Source organism: Bufo bufo, chromosome 4 (genome assembly GCF_905171765.1).
Source record: "Bufo bufo chromosome 4, aBufBuf1.1, whole genome shotgun sequence".
Classification (NCBI taxonomy): Eukaryota; Metazoa; Chordata; class Amphibia; order Anura; family Bufonidae; genus Bufo; species Bufo bufo.
The window spans coordinates 606,923,647-606,941,421 of record NC_053392.1 but is presented as its reverse complement, the minus strand read 5'-3'; the positions used below and the strand labels follow the sequence as shown (position 1 = coordinate 606,941,421).

Sequence of the window (17,775 nt, the reverse complement as noted above, 5' to 3'; positions counted from 1 at the left end):
CATAGTTAACACTCTGGAAAAAGTGGTTGGAGACAAAAACATTACTATAATAATGTCCTCGATATACAAGAACATAACTACTATAATACTGCCCCTATATACAAGAATATAACTACTATAATACTGCTCCTATGTACAAGAATATAACTACTATAATACTGCTCCTATGTACAAGAATATAACTACTATAATACTGCCTCTATGTACAAGAATATAACTACTATAATACTGCTCCTATGTACAAGAATATAACTACTATAATACTGCTCCTATGTACAAGAATATAACTACTATAATACTGCTCCTATGTACAAGAATATAACTACTATAATACTGCCTCCTATGTACAAGAATATAACTACTATAATACTGCCTCCTATGTACAAGAATATAACTACTATAATACTGCTTCTATATACAAGAATATAACTACTATAATACTGCTCCTATGTACAAGAATATAACTACTATAATACTGCTTCTATATACAAGAATATAACTACTATAATACTGCCTCCTATGTACAAGAATATAACTACTATAATACTGCTCCTATGTACAAGAATATAACTACTATAATACTGCTTCTATGTACAAGAATGTAACTACTATAATACTGCTCCTATGTACAAGAATATAACTACTATAATACTGCCTCTATGTACAAGAATATAACTACTATAATACTGCTCCTATGTACAAGAATATAACTACTATAATACTGCCTCCTATGTACAAGAATATAACTACTATAATACTGCTCCTATGTACAAGACTATAACTACTATAATACTGCCTCCTATGTACAAGAATATAACTACTATAATACTGCTCCTATGTACAAGAATATAACTACTATAATACTGCCTCCCATGTACAAGAATATAACTACTATAATACTGCTCCTATGTACAAGAATATAACTACTATAATACTGCCTCCTATGTACAAGAATATAACTACTATAATACTGCCTCCTATGTACAAAAATATAACTACTATAATACTACCTCCTATGTACAAGAATATAACTACTATAATACTGCCTCCTATGTACAAAAATATAACTACTATAATACTGCCTCCTATGTACAAGAACATAACTACTATAATACTGCGCCTATGTACAAGAATATAACTACTATAATACTGCTCCTATGTACAAGAATATAACTACTATAATACTGCTCCTATGTGCAAGAATATAACTACTATAATACTGCCTCCTATGTACAAGAATATAACTACTATAATACTGCTCCTATGTACAAGAATATAACTACTATAATACTGCTCCTATGTACAAGAATATAACTACTATAATACTGCTCCTATATACAAGAACATAACTGCTATAATACTGCTCCTATGTACAAGACTATAACTACTATAATACTGCCTCCTATGTACAGGAATATAACTACTATAATACTGCTCCTATGTACAAGAATATAACTAGTATAATACTGCTCCTATGTACAAGAATGTAACTACTCTAATACTGCTCCTATGTACAAGAATATAACTACTATAATACTGCTCCTACGTACAAGAATATAACTACTATAATACTGCTCCTATATACAGGAATATAACTACTATAATACTGCTCCTATGTACAAGAATATAACTAGTATAATACTGCTCCTATGTACAAGAATATAACTACTATAATACTGCCTCCTATGTACAAGAATATAACTACTATAATACTGCTCCTATGTACAAGAATATAACTACTATAATACTGCTTCTATGTACAAGAATATAACTACTATAATACTGCTCCTATGTACAAGAATATAACTACTATAATACTGCTCCTATGTACAAGAATATAACTACTATAATACTGCCTCCTATGTACAAGAATATAACTACTATAATACTGCTCCTATGTACAGGAATATAACTACTATAATACTGCTTCCTATGTACAAGAATATAACTACTATAATACTGCCTCCTATGTACAAGAATATAACTACTATAATACTGCCTCCTATGTACAAGAATATAACTACTGTTATACTGCCTCCTATGTACAAGAATATAACTACTATAATACCCTCCTATGTACAAGAATATAACTAGTATAATACTGCTCCTATGTACAAGATTATAACTACTATAATACTGCTCCTATGTACAAGAATATAACTACTATAATACTGTCTCCTAAGTACAAGGATATAACTACTATAATACTGTCTCCTATGTACAAGAATATAACTACTATAATACTGCTCCTACAGGGAGTGCAGAATTATTAGGCAAGTTGTATTTTTGAGGATTAATTTTATTATTGAACAACAACCATGTTCTCAATGAACCCAAAAAACTCATTAATATCAAAGCTGAATATTTTTGGAAGTAGTTTTTAGTTTGTTTTTAGTTTTAGCTATTTTAGGGGGATATCTGTGTGTGCAGGTGACTATTACTGTGCATAATTATTAGGCAACTTAACAAAAAACAAATATATACCCATTTCAATTATTTATTTTTACCAGTGAAACCAATATAACATCTCAACATTCACAAATATACATTTCTGACATTCAAAAACAAAACAAAAACAAATCAGTGACCAATATAGCCACCTTTCTTTGCAAGGACACTCAAAAGCCTGCCATCCATGGATTCTGTCAGTGTTTTGATCTGTTCACCATCAACATTGCGTGCAGCAGCAACCACAGCCTCCCAGACACTGTTCAGAGAGGTGTACTGTTTTCCCTCCTTGTAAATCTCACATTTGATGATGGACCACAGGTTCTCAATGGGGTTCAGATCAGGTGAGCAAGGAGGCCATGTCATTAGATTTTCTTCTTTTATACCCTTTCTTGCCAGCCACGCTGTGGAGTACTTGGACGCGTGTGATGGAGCATTGTCCTGCATGAAAATCATGTTTTTCTTGAAGGATGCAGACTTCTTCCTGTACCACTGCTTGAAGAAGGTGTCTTCCAGAAACTGGCAGTAGGACTGGGAGTTGAGCTTGACTCCATCCTCAACCCGAAAAGGCCCCACAAGCTCATCTTTGATGATACCAGCCCAAACCAGTACTCCACCTCCACCTTGCTGGCGTCTGAGTCGGACTGGAGCTCTCTGCCCTTTACCAATCCAGCCACGGGCCCATCCATCTGGCCCATCAAGACTCACTCTCATTTCATCAGTCCATAAAACCTTAGAAAAATCAGTCTTGAGATATTTATTGGCCCAGTCTTGACGTTTCAGCTTGTGTGTCTTGTTCAGTGGTGGTCGTCTTTCAGCCTTTCTTACCTTGGCCATGTCTCTGAGTATTGCACACCTTGTGCTTTTGGGCACTCCAGTGATGTTGCAGCTCTGAAATATGGCCAAACTGGTGGAAAGTGGCATCTTGGCAGCTGCACGCTTGACTTTTCTCAGTTCATGGGCAGTTATTTTGCGCCTTGGTTTTTCCACACGCTTCTTGCGACCCTGTTGACTATTTTGAATGAAACGCTTGATTGTTCGATGATCACGCTTCAGAAGCTTTGCAATTTTAAGAGTGCTGCATCCCTCTGCAAGATATCTCACTATTTTTGACTTTTCTGAGCCTGTCAAGTCCTTCTTTTGACCCATTTTGCCAAAGGAAAGGAAGTTGCCTAATAATTATGCACACCTAATATAGGGTGTTGATGTCATTAGACCACACCCCTTCTCATTACAGAGATGCACATCACCTAATATGCTTAATTGGTAGTAGGCTTTCGAGCCTATACAGCTTGGAGTATAACAACATGCATAAAGAGGATGATGTGGTCAAAATACTCATTTGCCTAATAATTCTGCACGCAGTGTATGTACAAGAATATAACTACTATAATACTGCTCCTATGTACAAGAATATAACTACTATAATACTGTGTCCTATGTACAAGAATATAACTACTATAATACTGCCTCTTATGTACAAGAATATAACTACTATAATACTGCTCCTACGTACAAGAATATAACTACTATAATACTGCCTCCTTTATAAGAATGTAACCATTATATTCCGTTCCTGGGCAGTGTTACCAGTATGAGGTATCCATAGATAATATATAGTACTGACCATGGCACTCACCTCCTCTGAGATCTGAAGATGCAGCAATATATGCAAATGTGTCGAGGCTGATGATGTCTATAACAGGACTCACCACGCGAGTTGGATCCTATGAACACAGAAATACATATATATCTATTTTTGGTTTGCACTTTTTGAATTTTACCATAATTTCCCTCAGTAATATTGCAGTGGAGCGGTTCTCACCTCTTTCACGCTTTTCAGCAGCGGAGGGAGCCAGTCCTTATTAACTTCACAGTGACTGTCCAGAAAGGTGAGCACTCCGGCTTTAGCAAGCTCCGCCCCTCTAACTCGAGATCGAATCAAACCTGCTTAGATACAAGTTACAGTGATCACTTACACAATACATTTAAATGAACAGTAAACATTATGTCAGCAGGTAGGTATTATACAGGAGGTGAGTCCTTTAGAAAGAACACATGATATGGAACAACACTACAGTCCGCCTGTTCCTAGTCTTACTGTAAATGGCAAATAATGGAACAATAGTAACCTATACTGATAGTGTTTATTTTTATGGCATTCACTGTGCAGTATAAATGTTATTTTAATCCATGAGTCATTATGATTATAGCGAAACCAAATTTTTAAGTGTTTTTTAAAATTACTGTTGCATAATGAAACTTGTTTTTGTGTCGCCATAACCCATAACCCAAGACCTATAACTTTTTATTACCCCCGATGTAGCTTTAAAAAGGCGTATTTTTTGTGAGGCGACTTATACTTTTCATTCAATTTTCGTCAATTTTGTTTCACTTTTTTTTTTTACATAGGATTTCTTTTAATTTTCCATGCACTTTATTTAAAGGGATTTTTCGATATAATAATGAAATTTGTTTAATCTGCATTCAGTACTCCAAACACTGCATATTTCTGCCACATATATCAGTTTGTCATGTTAGTACTTTCTTTCCCCTGTTCTCAGCATCACCTACTCCTGACAGGTTGTTTACATGCAGAACTTCCTGTTATTCATCAGCTTCCTGTTGGGTTTTCTAAACATTCCCAGCATGCGTTACTGTATAATTCACAGGACCTTCACTGTTCTCTCTGCAGTAGTCACACCACCTACACCTCCCCTCTCCATGTTAAGTAGGCAGAGAAAGTCCTGTGAAACATTACAGGGCAAAAAACTCATCAGAAAACTGTTGAAAACAGGAAGTTCGGCATGTAAACATCCTGCCAGGATGCAGTGATGCCAAGAACAGGGGAAGGAAAGTGCTGAGATGCAAAACTAGTACACAGGGCAAAAGTACAAAGTGTTTGTGATATTCTAGGCAGATGAAAAAAAAAATGAATTAAGGAAAAATTTAGTCCCACTCAATAATGCTTCCTCTCTTAGTTAGTTGTCACCATTAGGAGCTATATCCAACACCACCCATCGCAGGAATGTGCCAGATGTATATAACAGCTGACACCTGCTGAGGAAGGAGGGGGCATCGCTTCTGAGCCCAGGTCATCCCAGCACCATAACAGTATGGAGTGGTCTAGGGTAAGGACAATGCCAGCAACTGTAAGCCAAAAAGTTTAGACCTGAAGACGGGGGAAGTGGGAGGTAAAAGTGAACAGGGTTGTCAGACTTCAGCCCTGCTCTATGTTGCTACCTGCTAACAACAGCCTATATATAAAAAGCAAGGGGAGACCAACAGCGCCACTCCTGCCAATGGGTTGTGTCTGGTATTGCAGCTCACTTTCATTGAGTTGAATAAGGTAAATCTGCAATACCACCAGGTGTGGCGCTGCTTTTGGTAGCAATCAGCCATGTTTTTTCTAATCCTGTACAACCCCTTTAAACTACATCACCTCACTAGATGTGGGGACATCATCAGTGCCACCCTGAAGGCCCTGGGTTGGCTCCGGAGTCTTGTACTGTCGGACGCTTTTTTACAGCCTCTCTCTGCATAAGCTTTAGAAGATTAACGTCTCCTGGGCTCCGGGTAAACAAGAACGAGACCCTAGCGTTGGCCGCGTATTTACCGCAGGAGTCTCCCTGCTCTGTATGCATCGTGTTGTCTTTTGAAGACATGACTGGGGAAGGATGAAACATAACGCGCGCAAGATCATAAAAGTGAATTTAGAATTCAGAACTTGGAGAGTTCACAGGCGATGTGCACTTTTCGGATGTACTCCGGGGTCTCAGCAGGATTCTCGGAAGAAGAGATTCACCGCTTTCAGCCAAACCATTTGTAACGGAGATTTACAGTACCATGTAAATGGCATAAGGCTAGAAATTACGACTCCATACTCGACATTTCCAGCAGGCAATGAGAACATAAAACCTCAAATACTATTATTGGCACAAATACTGATATGAACATCTATTGTAGGTTCCAAAAATGTAGTAAGTTTCACCCTGGTCTGGACTTTATCATGGGCACAAGGGGTAATAGCCCATCTGGTAGGAGCATGCGCTATAATTCCCTGGCACCAACAGTGAGATTATTCAGGAATTTATATTATGTGGGCAGAGTATGGCAGGTTCTTGACACTGGGTGGTGATATTATTGAGGCACAGTATGGCAGTACGACCCTCTATACACATTTTGCCAAAGGGACTTCCCTGGTTCCACCCTCACCATAGTTTTAGATGCGTTTTGATTACAATCCAAGAAACCTCCCAGTAAGTGAGCTGGGAGAAAACAATCTGTAGCCAATCAGCTCATGGAAATTACAGCAGCAGAAGAGGAGTGAGCTGATTTTGTTTGAAGGCAGTGACCAGTCTACAGATGCATTGCCAATTAAAGGGGTTATCCCATAAAAATCATCACCCATCCTCAGCATAGGTGACAAAAATCGGACCAAGTATTCCCCTAGGGGTTAAATGGAGTAGTCCGCGAGTCCCTTTTCTGAATGGAGCGGTTGTGCACATGTCGATCGACAGCTCCATTCACTCCTATGGACTGATGTAGACAGCAATCCATCAGTCCCATGTAAGTGAATGGAGTGGTGGACTGACATGAGAGTCATGCTCAGGATCCTGGGGAGTCCCAGTGGTCCTATGGATAGGTGATTAATAATTTACCTGTGCTAACCCCTTTAAGGCCTCTTTCACACGGGCGTTGCGGGAAAAGGTGTGGGTGCGTTGCGGGAACATGCGCAATTTTTCCGCGCGAGTGCAAAACGTAATGGTACCCAAACCCGAACTTCTTCACAGACGTTCGGGCTTGGGATCGGTGTTCTGTAGATTGTATTATTTTCCCTTATAACATGGTTATAAGGGAAAATAATAGCATTCTGAATACAGAATGCATAGTACAATAGGGCTGGAGGGGTTAAAAAAATAAATAAATAATTGAACTCACCTTAATCCACTTGATCGCGCAGCCCGGCTTCTCTTCTGTCTTCTTTTTTGCTGTGTGCAGGAAAAGGACCTGTGGTGACGTCACTCCGGTCATCACATGGTCCATCACATGATCCATCACCACGGTAAAAGATCATGTGACGGACCATGTGATGACCGGAGTGACGTCACCACAGGTCCTTTTCCTGCACACAGCAAAGAAGAAGACAGAAAGAGATGCCGGGCTGCGCGATCAAGTGGATTAAGGTGAGTTTAATTATTATTATTTTTTTTTTAACCCCTCCAGCGCTGTTTTACTATGCATTCTGTATTTAGAATGCTATTATTTTCCCTTATAACCATGTTATAAGGGAAAATAATAATGATCGGGTCTCCATCCCGATCATCTCCTAGCAACTGTGTGTGAAAATCGCACCGCATCCGCACTTGCTTGCGATTTTCACGCAGCCCCATTCATTTCTATGGGGCCTGCGTTACGTGAAAAACGCACAAAGAGGAGCATGCTGCGATTTTCACGCAAAGCACAAGTGATGCGTGAAAATCACCGTTCGTGTGCACATCCCCATAGAAATTAATGGGGCAGGATTCAGTGCGGGTGCGATGCGTTCAACTCACGCATCGCATCCGCGCGGAACACTCGCCCGTGTGAAAGGGGCCTAAGTTATGGGTACAGGTGGCAGGGTCAGTGCAAGGAGGGCAATGGAGACTAGTGGAAAATCAGACAATGAGACTTAGGTAGTGAAAGGAGCAGAGCCTTCAGCAGCTGTTTCTCCATATTTACTGTTACTTTTTTTCCCCTTACTGTTCATCCCCATTTAAACATGGGCCCCAAGGACAATGCTACTGACGGTGTGTCCTGTGCAATGTATGCGTGCCTTGAAGAGCACTAGATGCAAGCATGTTGCATATTTGGAATTTAGATCCAGAATTTGGAATATTCTGGATCTAAATGCGCAGTTTGCAACACGAAGAAGCATTGGAAACCTGGAGAGCGGCTTAGACCTCCCTGTGCAGGCACTGACTGGGGTCAGTGAAATGGAGGTGGGAGGAGGAGGGCAAGGTCAGGACTTCGGGGTCAGTAGTTGGGTTAATGTTACAAGAAGGGGTAGAGGGAAAAGTGCCAGGGAGGCTAGTCCTGAGCTGGAACGCCCAAGTAAATATGCCTGCTTGGCTGATATTAGGGACGAAAGCCGAGGGCCAGCAAGACTGCAGCAGGGCGATGGTCCTAACAACCTGGAGGATAACTGCTGTAAAAAGGATGGGAAGAGGAGTGCAGCAAAGGTCAGACAGATGCTGGTGGTAGGGGACTCGCTTTATTAGGAGGACAGACAGGGTCATCTGACGCCGAGACTGTGAATGCCAAACAGTGTGTTGCCTTCCGGGGGCAATCCCTCCGACTAGTGAAGAAAATCTCCAGAAGCGTCAAGGATTCTTTACTGTAAGAGCTGTAAATCTGTGGAATAGTCACCTCAGGACGTGGTCACAGCAGGAACAGTGGACAGTTTTAAAAAGGGTTTAGATGAATTCTTAAAAGTAAATTACATGAATGCTTATGAAAACGTGTAGACATCTGAGTCTCACTTCCTTCTGGGATTCTCGTCTCCACCGATCCCTTGGTTGAACTTGATAGACTTATGTCTTATTTTTAACCTTATTAATAGAGATGAGCGAATTTCTTAAAAGTTCGATTAGGCTCATTCGCCGAATAAAAAAAAAAAAAAAAAAAAAAAAAAAAAAAATCACATTTTTTTTGTAAGTAGCGGGTGCAGTGACAGGGAGCTGCGATAGCGCCTCCCCCGTCATTGTACCCCTCAGATGCTGCGTTCATACATGATCGCGGCATCTGAGTATAAAATTAACAATAAAATTTTTTTTTTTTAGCAAACTTACCGCCTCCATTTGCTCGCGACGGGCCGGCCACCGTCATCTTGCTTGAAGATCTCAGCCGAAATCCTGTGCGGCGCGAGATTTCACCATCACGCCACCTGGCGTTGTGACGTATGACGTCAGCGTGATGATGTAACCTCTCGCTCCTTACGGGATTTCAACTGAGATCTTCAAGAAAGATGGAGGCTGGTGGCCCTTCGCGAGCAAATGGAGGCGGTAAATTTGAATTTTTTAGTTTTAGTTATACTATTTCAGGTTAATTCGATTCGCTGACACGAAGCACGAGGAAATTCGGCTTCTAGGCGAATCGAATTTATCCTGAAATTCAGATCAAATTCCACTTTGAGGGATTCGATTCGCTCATCTCTACTTATGAACTGTGTAACTATGTAAGAGTATGTGAGAAGGAGAGCAGTGTGTTGTTCTAGGGAGGGCAATGACTGTCCTCTGATGTGAAGACAGGAAAGTGTCAGGATGTGAGGAGGGGAATGGACACAAGAAGGAGGTCACAGACTGAGAGTTACATAGGTTAAAAAGGACACAAGAACATCAAGTTCAACCTTTCTCAGATCAATTAGATGAATCATACCTATTAAAAGTGCCGCACTTTATACTGTCTAACACTACAAATCACAGACTCAATATCAGAGAGATTTATTACTCTGGCGCATGGACCTTAATAAAATTAGAAATATAATTCCTGCGCCAGATCTACGCTATAAATTCATTCCATGCACCAAAAATTTCTCTATGCGTCAAAAATTGTGCCTGTGTGCCCAAAAAAACCTGTCTAGTCTAGGCTTACACCACCTATAAGTTGGTGTCATTTTATGCCATGGCACTGGCATAGTACCTTATGAAAGAAGCAAACTCCTCAGCAGCACAGAGCATTTCAGGAGAGGAGCGTGTTGATCTTTTGGGAGGCTGTGACCTGTCCACTCATGATGATGTTAGTGAGGACATGACTGCAAGTGATAGGGGCAATGCTATGCTGCAAAAAGGGGGGGGGGGGGGTAATAATTTTTTTTTTTAATCTGCAATATTTTAACAATATATTTATTCAGTTCCGTATAGTGAATTGGATACATTTTGTGTTTTGTATGTCCGGGTGTGCTGTGGTTCTATGTAGGGGTAACGAGAAGGGGAGTATACACGTAGTCAAAAATATGGAGCCTAGGTAAGTTGCGAATCTCAGACTCCGGTCCAAGGGCCGCAGCAGTTACCCGCCTCTGCCAGTGATTGGTGGAGCAGGCGGTCGAGTCGGGAGCAGCAGGGGCGGGGGGTGAGTCAGGTGGTTAACGTATAATTTTCTAAACAATTCTGATAATTTACCAAAAGAAACAAAAAAATAATAATCCGTAAATCTAGAAACCGCAGGAGCCTGAAACAAACCCGACGTTCCCTCGATAAAGCAGAAGCCACAGAAATGACACTTGGCAGGGAAGATGAAAGACCTGGAGAGGCCTCCATCATTTTGATAACTAATTTAGCTCGTTCCACAGAGGAGAATCAGACTATGAATTTTAAAGAGGTTCCGACGCGCTTTACTGCACATCTACAGCAACAATCTCCCACCATCGCAGGAAGTTCCTTTCAAACTTTCTTCGCTCAAAACACTGATTGAATCAGCGACGACCAAATGAATACACATTGGATTTGGAGATGAAGTGATGCGCACAATACGTTTCATCCGCCGGCGCGGCAAGGAAAGATCTCGTGCGATCACATGATGCTTTGTATGGAATATGTGTGAAATAGGAAGGTAAAAACCACCGCCGTGTGTCATATTTAAGACTATACACATCTAAGGGCTTGTGCACATCACCCTTATGGCTTTCCGTTATAACATGGTTATAATGGAAAATAAGGGAATCCATAAGACGGAAATCAGGACAGAGACCTTTAGAGGCATTCCGTTTTCATCGGTCATAATAGAAGTATACGGGCAAGCATAACGGATCCGTCTGGTTTCCTGTCGACAGAACTTTGTTTTCCGTCCAGCATAAGGGAAAACAGGCGGATCCGTTATGCTTGCCCATATACTTCTATTATGACGGATGAAAACGGAATGCCTCTAAAGGTTTCCATTTTGATTTCCGTCTTATGGATTCCGTTATTTTCCGTTATAACCATATAACTGCCTGCCGGAATCCTCTGCCGCAAGTGTGAAAGTAGCCTTATTCAATAGTACATGGTTCAATAGCCAAAGAGGCTATCTGATTCCTGTATTTGGTATTTATATTTAAAATGTAACTCCTTTAAGAGCAACAAACAGCCCAAAAATAATTAAAAAATAACTTAAAAATAACAGATGGTCTGTGAAGGTTCTCATTTATCCAGGTCATGGTATATCTGTAAAGAACAAATCAAGGCAACTGGACGCGCTGTAGATTTCTTGAAAACGTTTCACTCGTTCTTCCAACGAGCTTTCTCAATTTTCAAGAAATCTACAGTTGCATCCAGTTGCCTTGATTTATTCTTTACAGATAGATGGTCATATGTTAGTAGTTTAGGATTCCCCTGTTTCCGTTTTTTCTAAGCCTTAGGCCTCGTGCACACGACCGTTGTGTGTTTTGCGGTCTGCAAACCCCGGATCCACAAAACACGGATGGCGTCCGTGTGCGTTCCGCAATTTGCGGAACAGCACGGACAGCCATTAATATAGCTGCCTATTCTTGTCTGCAAAACTCGGACAGGTTATATTTTTTTTGCGGACCACGGAACGGAGCAACAGATGCGGACAGCACACGGAGTGCTGTCTGCATCTTTTGCGGCCCCATTGAAGTGAATGGGTCCGCATTCGAGCCGCCAAAACTGCGGCTCAGGTGCGGACCAAAACAACGGCTGTGTGCATGAGGTTATTTATATGTAAGGGCTAAGGGCTCTTTCACACCTGCGTTCTTGTCTTCCGGCATAGAGTTCCGTCGTCGGGGCTCTATGCCGGAAGAATCCTGATCAGTTTTATCCTAATGCATTCTGAATGGAGAGAAATCCGTTCAGGATGCATCAGGATGTCTTCAGTTCCGGACCGGAAGGTTTTTTGGCTGGAGAAAATACCGCAGCATGCTGCGCTTTTTGCTCCGGCCAAAAATCCCGAACACTTGCCGCAAGGCCAGATCCGGAATTAATGCCCATTGAAAGGCATTAATCCGGATCCGGCCTTAAGCTAAACGTCGTTTCGGCGCATTACCGGATCCGACGTTTAGCTTTTTGTGAGTGGTTACCATGGCTGCCAGGACGCTAAAGTCCTGTTTGCCATGGTAAAGTGTAGCGGTGAGCGGGGGAGCAGCATACTTACAGTCCGTGCGGCTCCCCGGGCGCTCCAGAGTGACGTCAGGGCGCCCCACGCGCATGGATGACGTGATCACATGGACACGTCATCCATGCGCATGGGGCGCTCTGACGTCATTCTGGAGCGCCCCGGGAGCCGCACGGACGGTAAGTATACCGCTCCCCGCTCCTACTATGGCAACCAGAACTTTAATAGCGTCCTGGCTGCCATAGTAACACTGAACGCATTTTGAAGACGGATCCGTCTTCAAATGCTTTCAGTACACTTGCGTTTTTCCAGATCCGGCGTGTAATTCCGCCAAATGGAGTACACGACGGATCCGGACAACGCAAGTGTGAAAGAGGCCTTATCTCAATGGGATATTAGCTTCGTATCCCTATGAGCTGCTATGCTTTAGCAATATTGTATCTTGTTATTATTCTTGCTAAAAGGCAATAGGCTGAGCAACTATATGACCAACGTTTTACAAATAAATTGCCCTGCAAGCTCTACATGCATAGCGATGGGATATTGCTATTAGAAGTCACTGGTTTCCTTTATATATTCCCCTAGGTTTGTGTTCCTAGGCTGACACTTTCCCTGATCGCTATAACGCCCTTACTAACTGATATCTCTGTATGTTACCAATACACAGGGTGCCTGCAGCGCACCCCATTGTTACATCTATTTAAAAGCAAGAGCGCAGCTTCCCCGACATGTTTCACCGCTGAACGCGGCGTCCTCAGGGGTACTGGAGCCTCGTTCTGGAGGAAGGTATGGATCCTAAAAATATGCCTTGAATGACTAAGATGGTAATACCCCTATACACTGCGTGCAGAATTATTAGGCAAATGAGTATTTTGACCACATCATCCTCTTTATGCATGTTGTCTTACTCCAAGCTGTATAGGCTCGAAAGCCTACTACCAATTAAGCATATTAGGTGATGTGCATCTCTGTAATGAGAAGGGGTGTGGTCTAATGACATCAACACCCTATATTAGGTGTGCATAATTATTAGGCAACTTCCTTTCCTTTGGCAAAATGGGTCAAAAGAAGGACTTGACAGGCTCAGAAAAGTCAAAAATAGTGAGATATCTTGCAGAGGGATGCAGCACTCTTAAAATTGCAAAGCTTCTGAAGCGTGATCATCGAACAATCAAGCGTTTCATTCAAAATAGTCAACAGGGTCGCAAGAAGCGTGTGGAAAAACCAAGGCGCAAAATAACTGCCCATGAACTGAGAAAAGTCAAGCGTGCAGCTGCCAAGATGCCACTTGCCACCAGTTTGGCCATATTTCAGAGCTGCAACATCACTGGAGTGCCCAAAAGCACAAGGTGTGCAATACTCAGAGACATGGCCAAGGTAAGAAAGGCTGAAAGACGACCACCACTGAACAAGACACACAAGCTGAAACGTCAAGACTGATTTTTCTAAGGTTTTATGGACTGATGAAATGAGAGTGAGTCTTGATGGGCCAGATGGATGGGCCCGTGGCTGGATTGGTAAAGGGCAGAGAGCTCCAGTCCGACTCAGACGCCAGCAAGGTGGAGGTGGAGTACTGGTTTGGGCTGGTATCATCAAAGATGAGCTTGTGGGGCCTTTTCGGGTTGAGGATGGAGTCAAGCTCAACTCCCAGTCCTACTGCCAGTTTCTGGAAGACACCTTCTTCAAGCAGTGGTACAGGAAGAAGTCTGCATCCTTCAAGAAAAACATGATTTTCATGCAGGACAATGCTATATCACACGCGTCCAAGTACTCCACAGCGTGGCTGGCAAGAAAGGGTATAAAAGAAGAAAATCTAATGACATGGCCTCCTTGTTCACCTGATCTGAACCCCATTGAGAACCTGTGGTCCATCATCAAATGTGAGATTTACAAGGAGGGAAAACAGTACACCTCTCTGAACAGTGTCTGGGAGGCTGTGGTTGCTGCTGCACGCAATGTTGATGGTGAACAGATCAAAACACTGACAGAATCCATGGATGGCAGGCTTTTGAGTGTCCTTGCAAAGAAAGGTGGCTATATTGGTCACTGATTTGTTTTTGTTTTGTTTTTGAATGTCAGAAATGTATATTTGTGAATGTTGAGATGTTATATTGGTTTCACTGGTAAAAATAAATAATTGAAATGGGTATATATTTGTTTTTTGTTAAGTTGCCTAATAATTATGCACAGTAATAGTCACCTGCACACACAGATATCCCCCTAAAATAGCTAAAACTAAAAACAAACTAAAATCTACTTCCAAAAATATTCAGCTTTGATATTAATGAGTTTTTTGGGTTCATTGAGAACATGGTTGTTGTTCAATAATAAAATTAATCCTCAAAAATACAACTTGCCTAATAATTCTGCACTCCCTGTAAATGAAAATGCAGCCAATTGTTTCCAAACCCCTCCATAAACTCTGCAATAGTCTGCATAGGAGATGGTCCTTCTTTTGGATAAAGCATGGAGAGATTACTATTTCCATTTGGAAGCAATGGACTGTATGTAGACTTAGCTGTGCCCCCTTAATGACTAGAGCGGGAATCCTCAAACTGCAGCCCTCCAGCTGTTGCAAAACTACAACTCACAGCATGCCCGAACAGCCTACAGCAGGGCATAGTGGGAGTTGTAGTTTTACAACAGCTGGAGGGCCGCAGTTTGAGGATGCCTGGACTAGAGTATAGGAAGCCAGTCTCCTGCCCAGGTCATTCCTCCAGAATTTTAAATCTTCTGCTCTTTATGATATCAGTAGGGTGTTATATGTAGCACCTTCTTATCTACTGTACCATAAGAAGTCACCTGAACGCGCCTTGCTTTTACTAAATATGGATACATTTTACTTGTAATACCAGGTGTGACCATATGGAGTGCTGTGAAGAAAAAGAACATCCAAGAACAAAGTAATTATTCAAGCACATGTAGTGGAATACTCTATGCTGCCATCTAGTGGTATTCCTAGAATTTCTGATTGGTTGCTGCGAAATATAGTCCATATGTGTCACTCATTGCAGCTGCAGCAGGAAGCGGAATCCAGCTCTTGCCGGGATGATATAAGGACAGCATCCGGCATGACTCGATTGATGATATATACACATGTCACTTCTGTTTACATGCATAATTATTACTTTCATTCCTGCTGGAAAAATTGAATTTTTGCCGTCTAAACGGTTTTACCCAGAGCTCAGTAAGGCGGCGACAGCTTTGATCAGGTCTGTCTATGAATCATCGGCGAGCACTCGGCTTCCCAGTCATGACAGATATGCATGAGATGTGTTATAGGCATCTACTCCTCTGATATTAGAGGTGGTACAATCCACGGGTAATGTCGGGGAGGCGGCACCGCTCCATTAGAGTCAATGTAGCTCGTTAGGCGAGATTTATTCTCAAACACAAAGGAATTGATTTTATATCAGGAGCCGGATACTGACTGATTACCGCCAAAACTGTAAGAGGAATAACGCGCTGAATTTTACAGCGATCCTTAATGCAAAGACAGGCGCAAATCAGATTTGAGGCGCCTAAAAATTTCCAAGATAACGAAACAGATAACATAAGGAATCATTCATGACTAATGCAAATAAATAGAGAGAGAAAAAAGACAATGCAGCAGCACTCTACGAACACAAATAAAGTACAATAATGCCATAAATGATAGAACACATGGTGGCTATTAAGGCACATAACAGGTAGGATTTAGTGTTAGGTTCCTGTCTTATAGAGATCGCCTTGGCGCTGGCAGACGGGCCCAAATTATTTTGTACAAAATGCATTTGTAAAGAATCTCAATTTTGCAACATAAGCGTAGCATTAGCACCAGAATGTAATTATGGCATTATTGTACTTTATTTGTGTTTACAGAGTGTTGTTGCATTGTCTTTTTTTCTTTGTGTTTCTAGCCATGGCAGCGTGCACCTGCACATTGGGATGTGCTGATTGACCCCCTTTTTTTTGCAGTTGTACTGGAGCTGGAGGTGTGGCTGACTCCAGTTGGTCTTGCACCCCTGACCAGCCTGTCTGCCCCATAGGCTGATTTTAATTAGAGTAAGTATAAAGCTGTAGCCTGCTCTCATTGTATTTATTGGAAGCCATTTGGCACCAGGAGAAGTATAGAGTGGGCTCAGCATGCATGTTGGTACCTGCATCCCTGGATTTAATGGAGCTCGTTATGGCACCAAAAATGGTAAAAAGCAGAGTAGACCCAGCATGCATGTGGAACCTGCACTCCCTGAATTTGATGGTGGCCATTAAGGCACATAACAGGTAGTATTTAGTGTTAGGTTCCCGTCTTACAGAGATCACCTTGACGCTGGCAGACTGGCCCAAATAATTTTGTACAAAATGTATTTGCCAAGAATCGTAAATTTGCAAAATAAGCGTAGCATTAGCACCAGAATGTTTTCTATAATTATGGCATTATTGTACTTGATCTGGTTTGCAGAGTGCTGTTGCATTGTTTTTTTTTCTTTGTGTTTCTAGCCATGGCAGCGTGCACCTGCACATTGGGATGTGCTGATTGACCCCTCTTTTTTGCAGTTGTAATGCAAATAAATAGTTACATTGTAACAAAGAAACATAAAGCAGATTATACCTGATCAGGTTCCGGGGTTTCTGTCACCAAATACATATTTCTGTAAAATTTACACCTGCGTGCTGTAACTACTAGGGGGATCTGTACGACGAGTCCCTGGTTTTCCAGTTTTATAAAAATATAGTTTTAAGCCTACGTCCACCTTTACAATTATTTTTTTTCTATTTCTTTAGTGCATCTACAATAAAAAGGCACCTTTAAAAATCATCTTGTACCGTTCCGTGTATACAGCTCCTATGCAAACCTATGTTTCTCCATGGTTACACAACACACAAAGCTGGCCACACACATTGGATAAATGTTGGCCAACCCCGATGATTTCTGTGGGACGGTTTAAAGGGGTTGTGTCACCTCAGATACTGGTGGCATATCACTAGAATATTCCACCAATGTCACATAGGGTGAACGCGGTAATCTCTAGAACCTGGCTCCCAAATTGAAGGAGAGTACATTGCACCTGCGCAGCACGCTTTCTATTGACTTCTAAGGGAGTTTCAAAAGTAGACGAGCAAGCGTGCGCGGCTATTTTCGGAGGTCCCATAGAAATGAATGGAGGGTGTATTGCGCAATTGAGGCCACCGCTCCATTCACTTCCATAAGACCTCAAGAAATAGCTTGGCTATTTTCGGAACTCCTATAAAAATGAACAG

At 41.6% G+C, this 17,775-nt stretch overlaps 1 protein-coding gene across 2 annotated transcripts in view; it reads right to left on the bottom strand.

Annotated features, from left to right (window-relative positions):
* The window catches only part of GALNT14 (polypeptide N-acetylgalactosaminyltransferase 14), a 442,885-nt gene that overhangs the window by 60,623 nt on the left and 364,487 nt on the right, over positions 1-17,775 (bottom strand). Inside the window, exons 6-7 of one of the 2 annotated variants that reach the window (XM_040430606.1) lie at positions 4,274-4,398; positions 4,088-4,175 (exon numbers count right to left, since the gene is read on the bottom strand). In XM_040430606.1, the coding sequence (XP_040286540.1) occupies positions 4,088-4,175; positions 4,274-4,398 (213 nt within the window). The remainder of the gene's footprint in view (positions 1-4,087; positions 4,176-4,273; positions 4,399-17,775) is intronic. The other variant, XM_040430607.1, reaches the window with a different exon arrangement.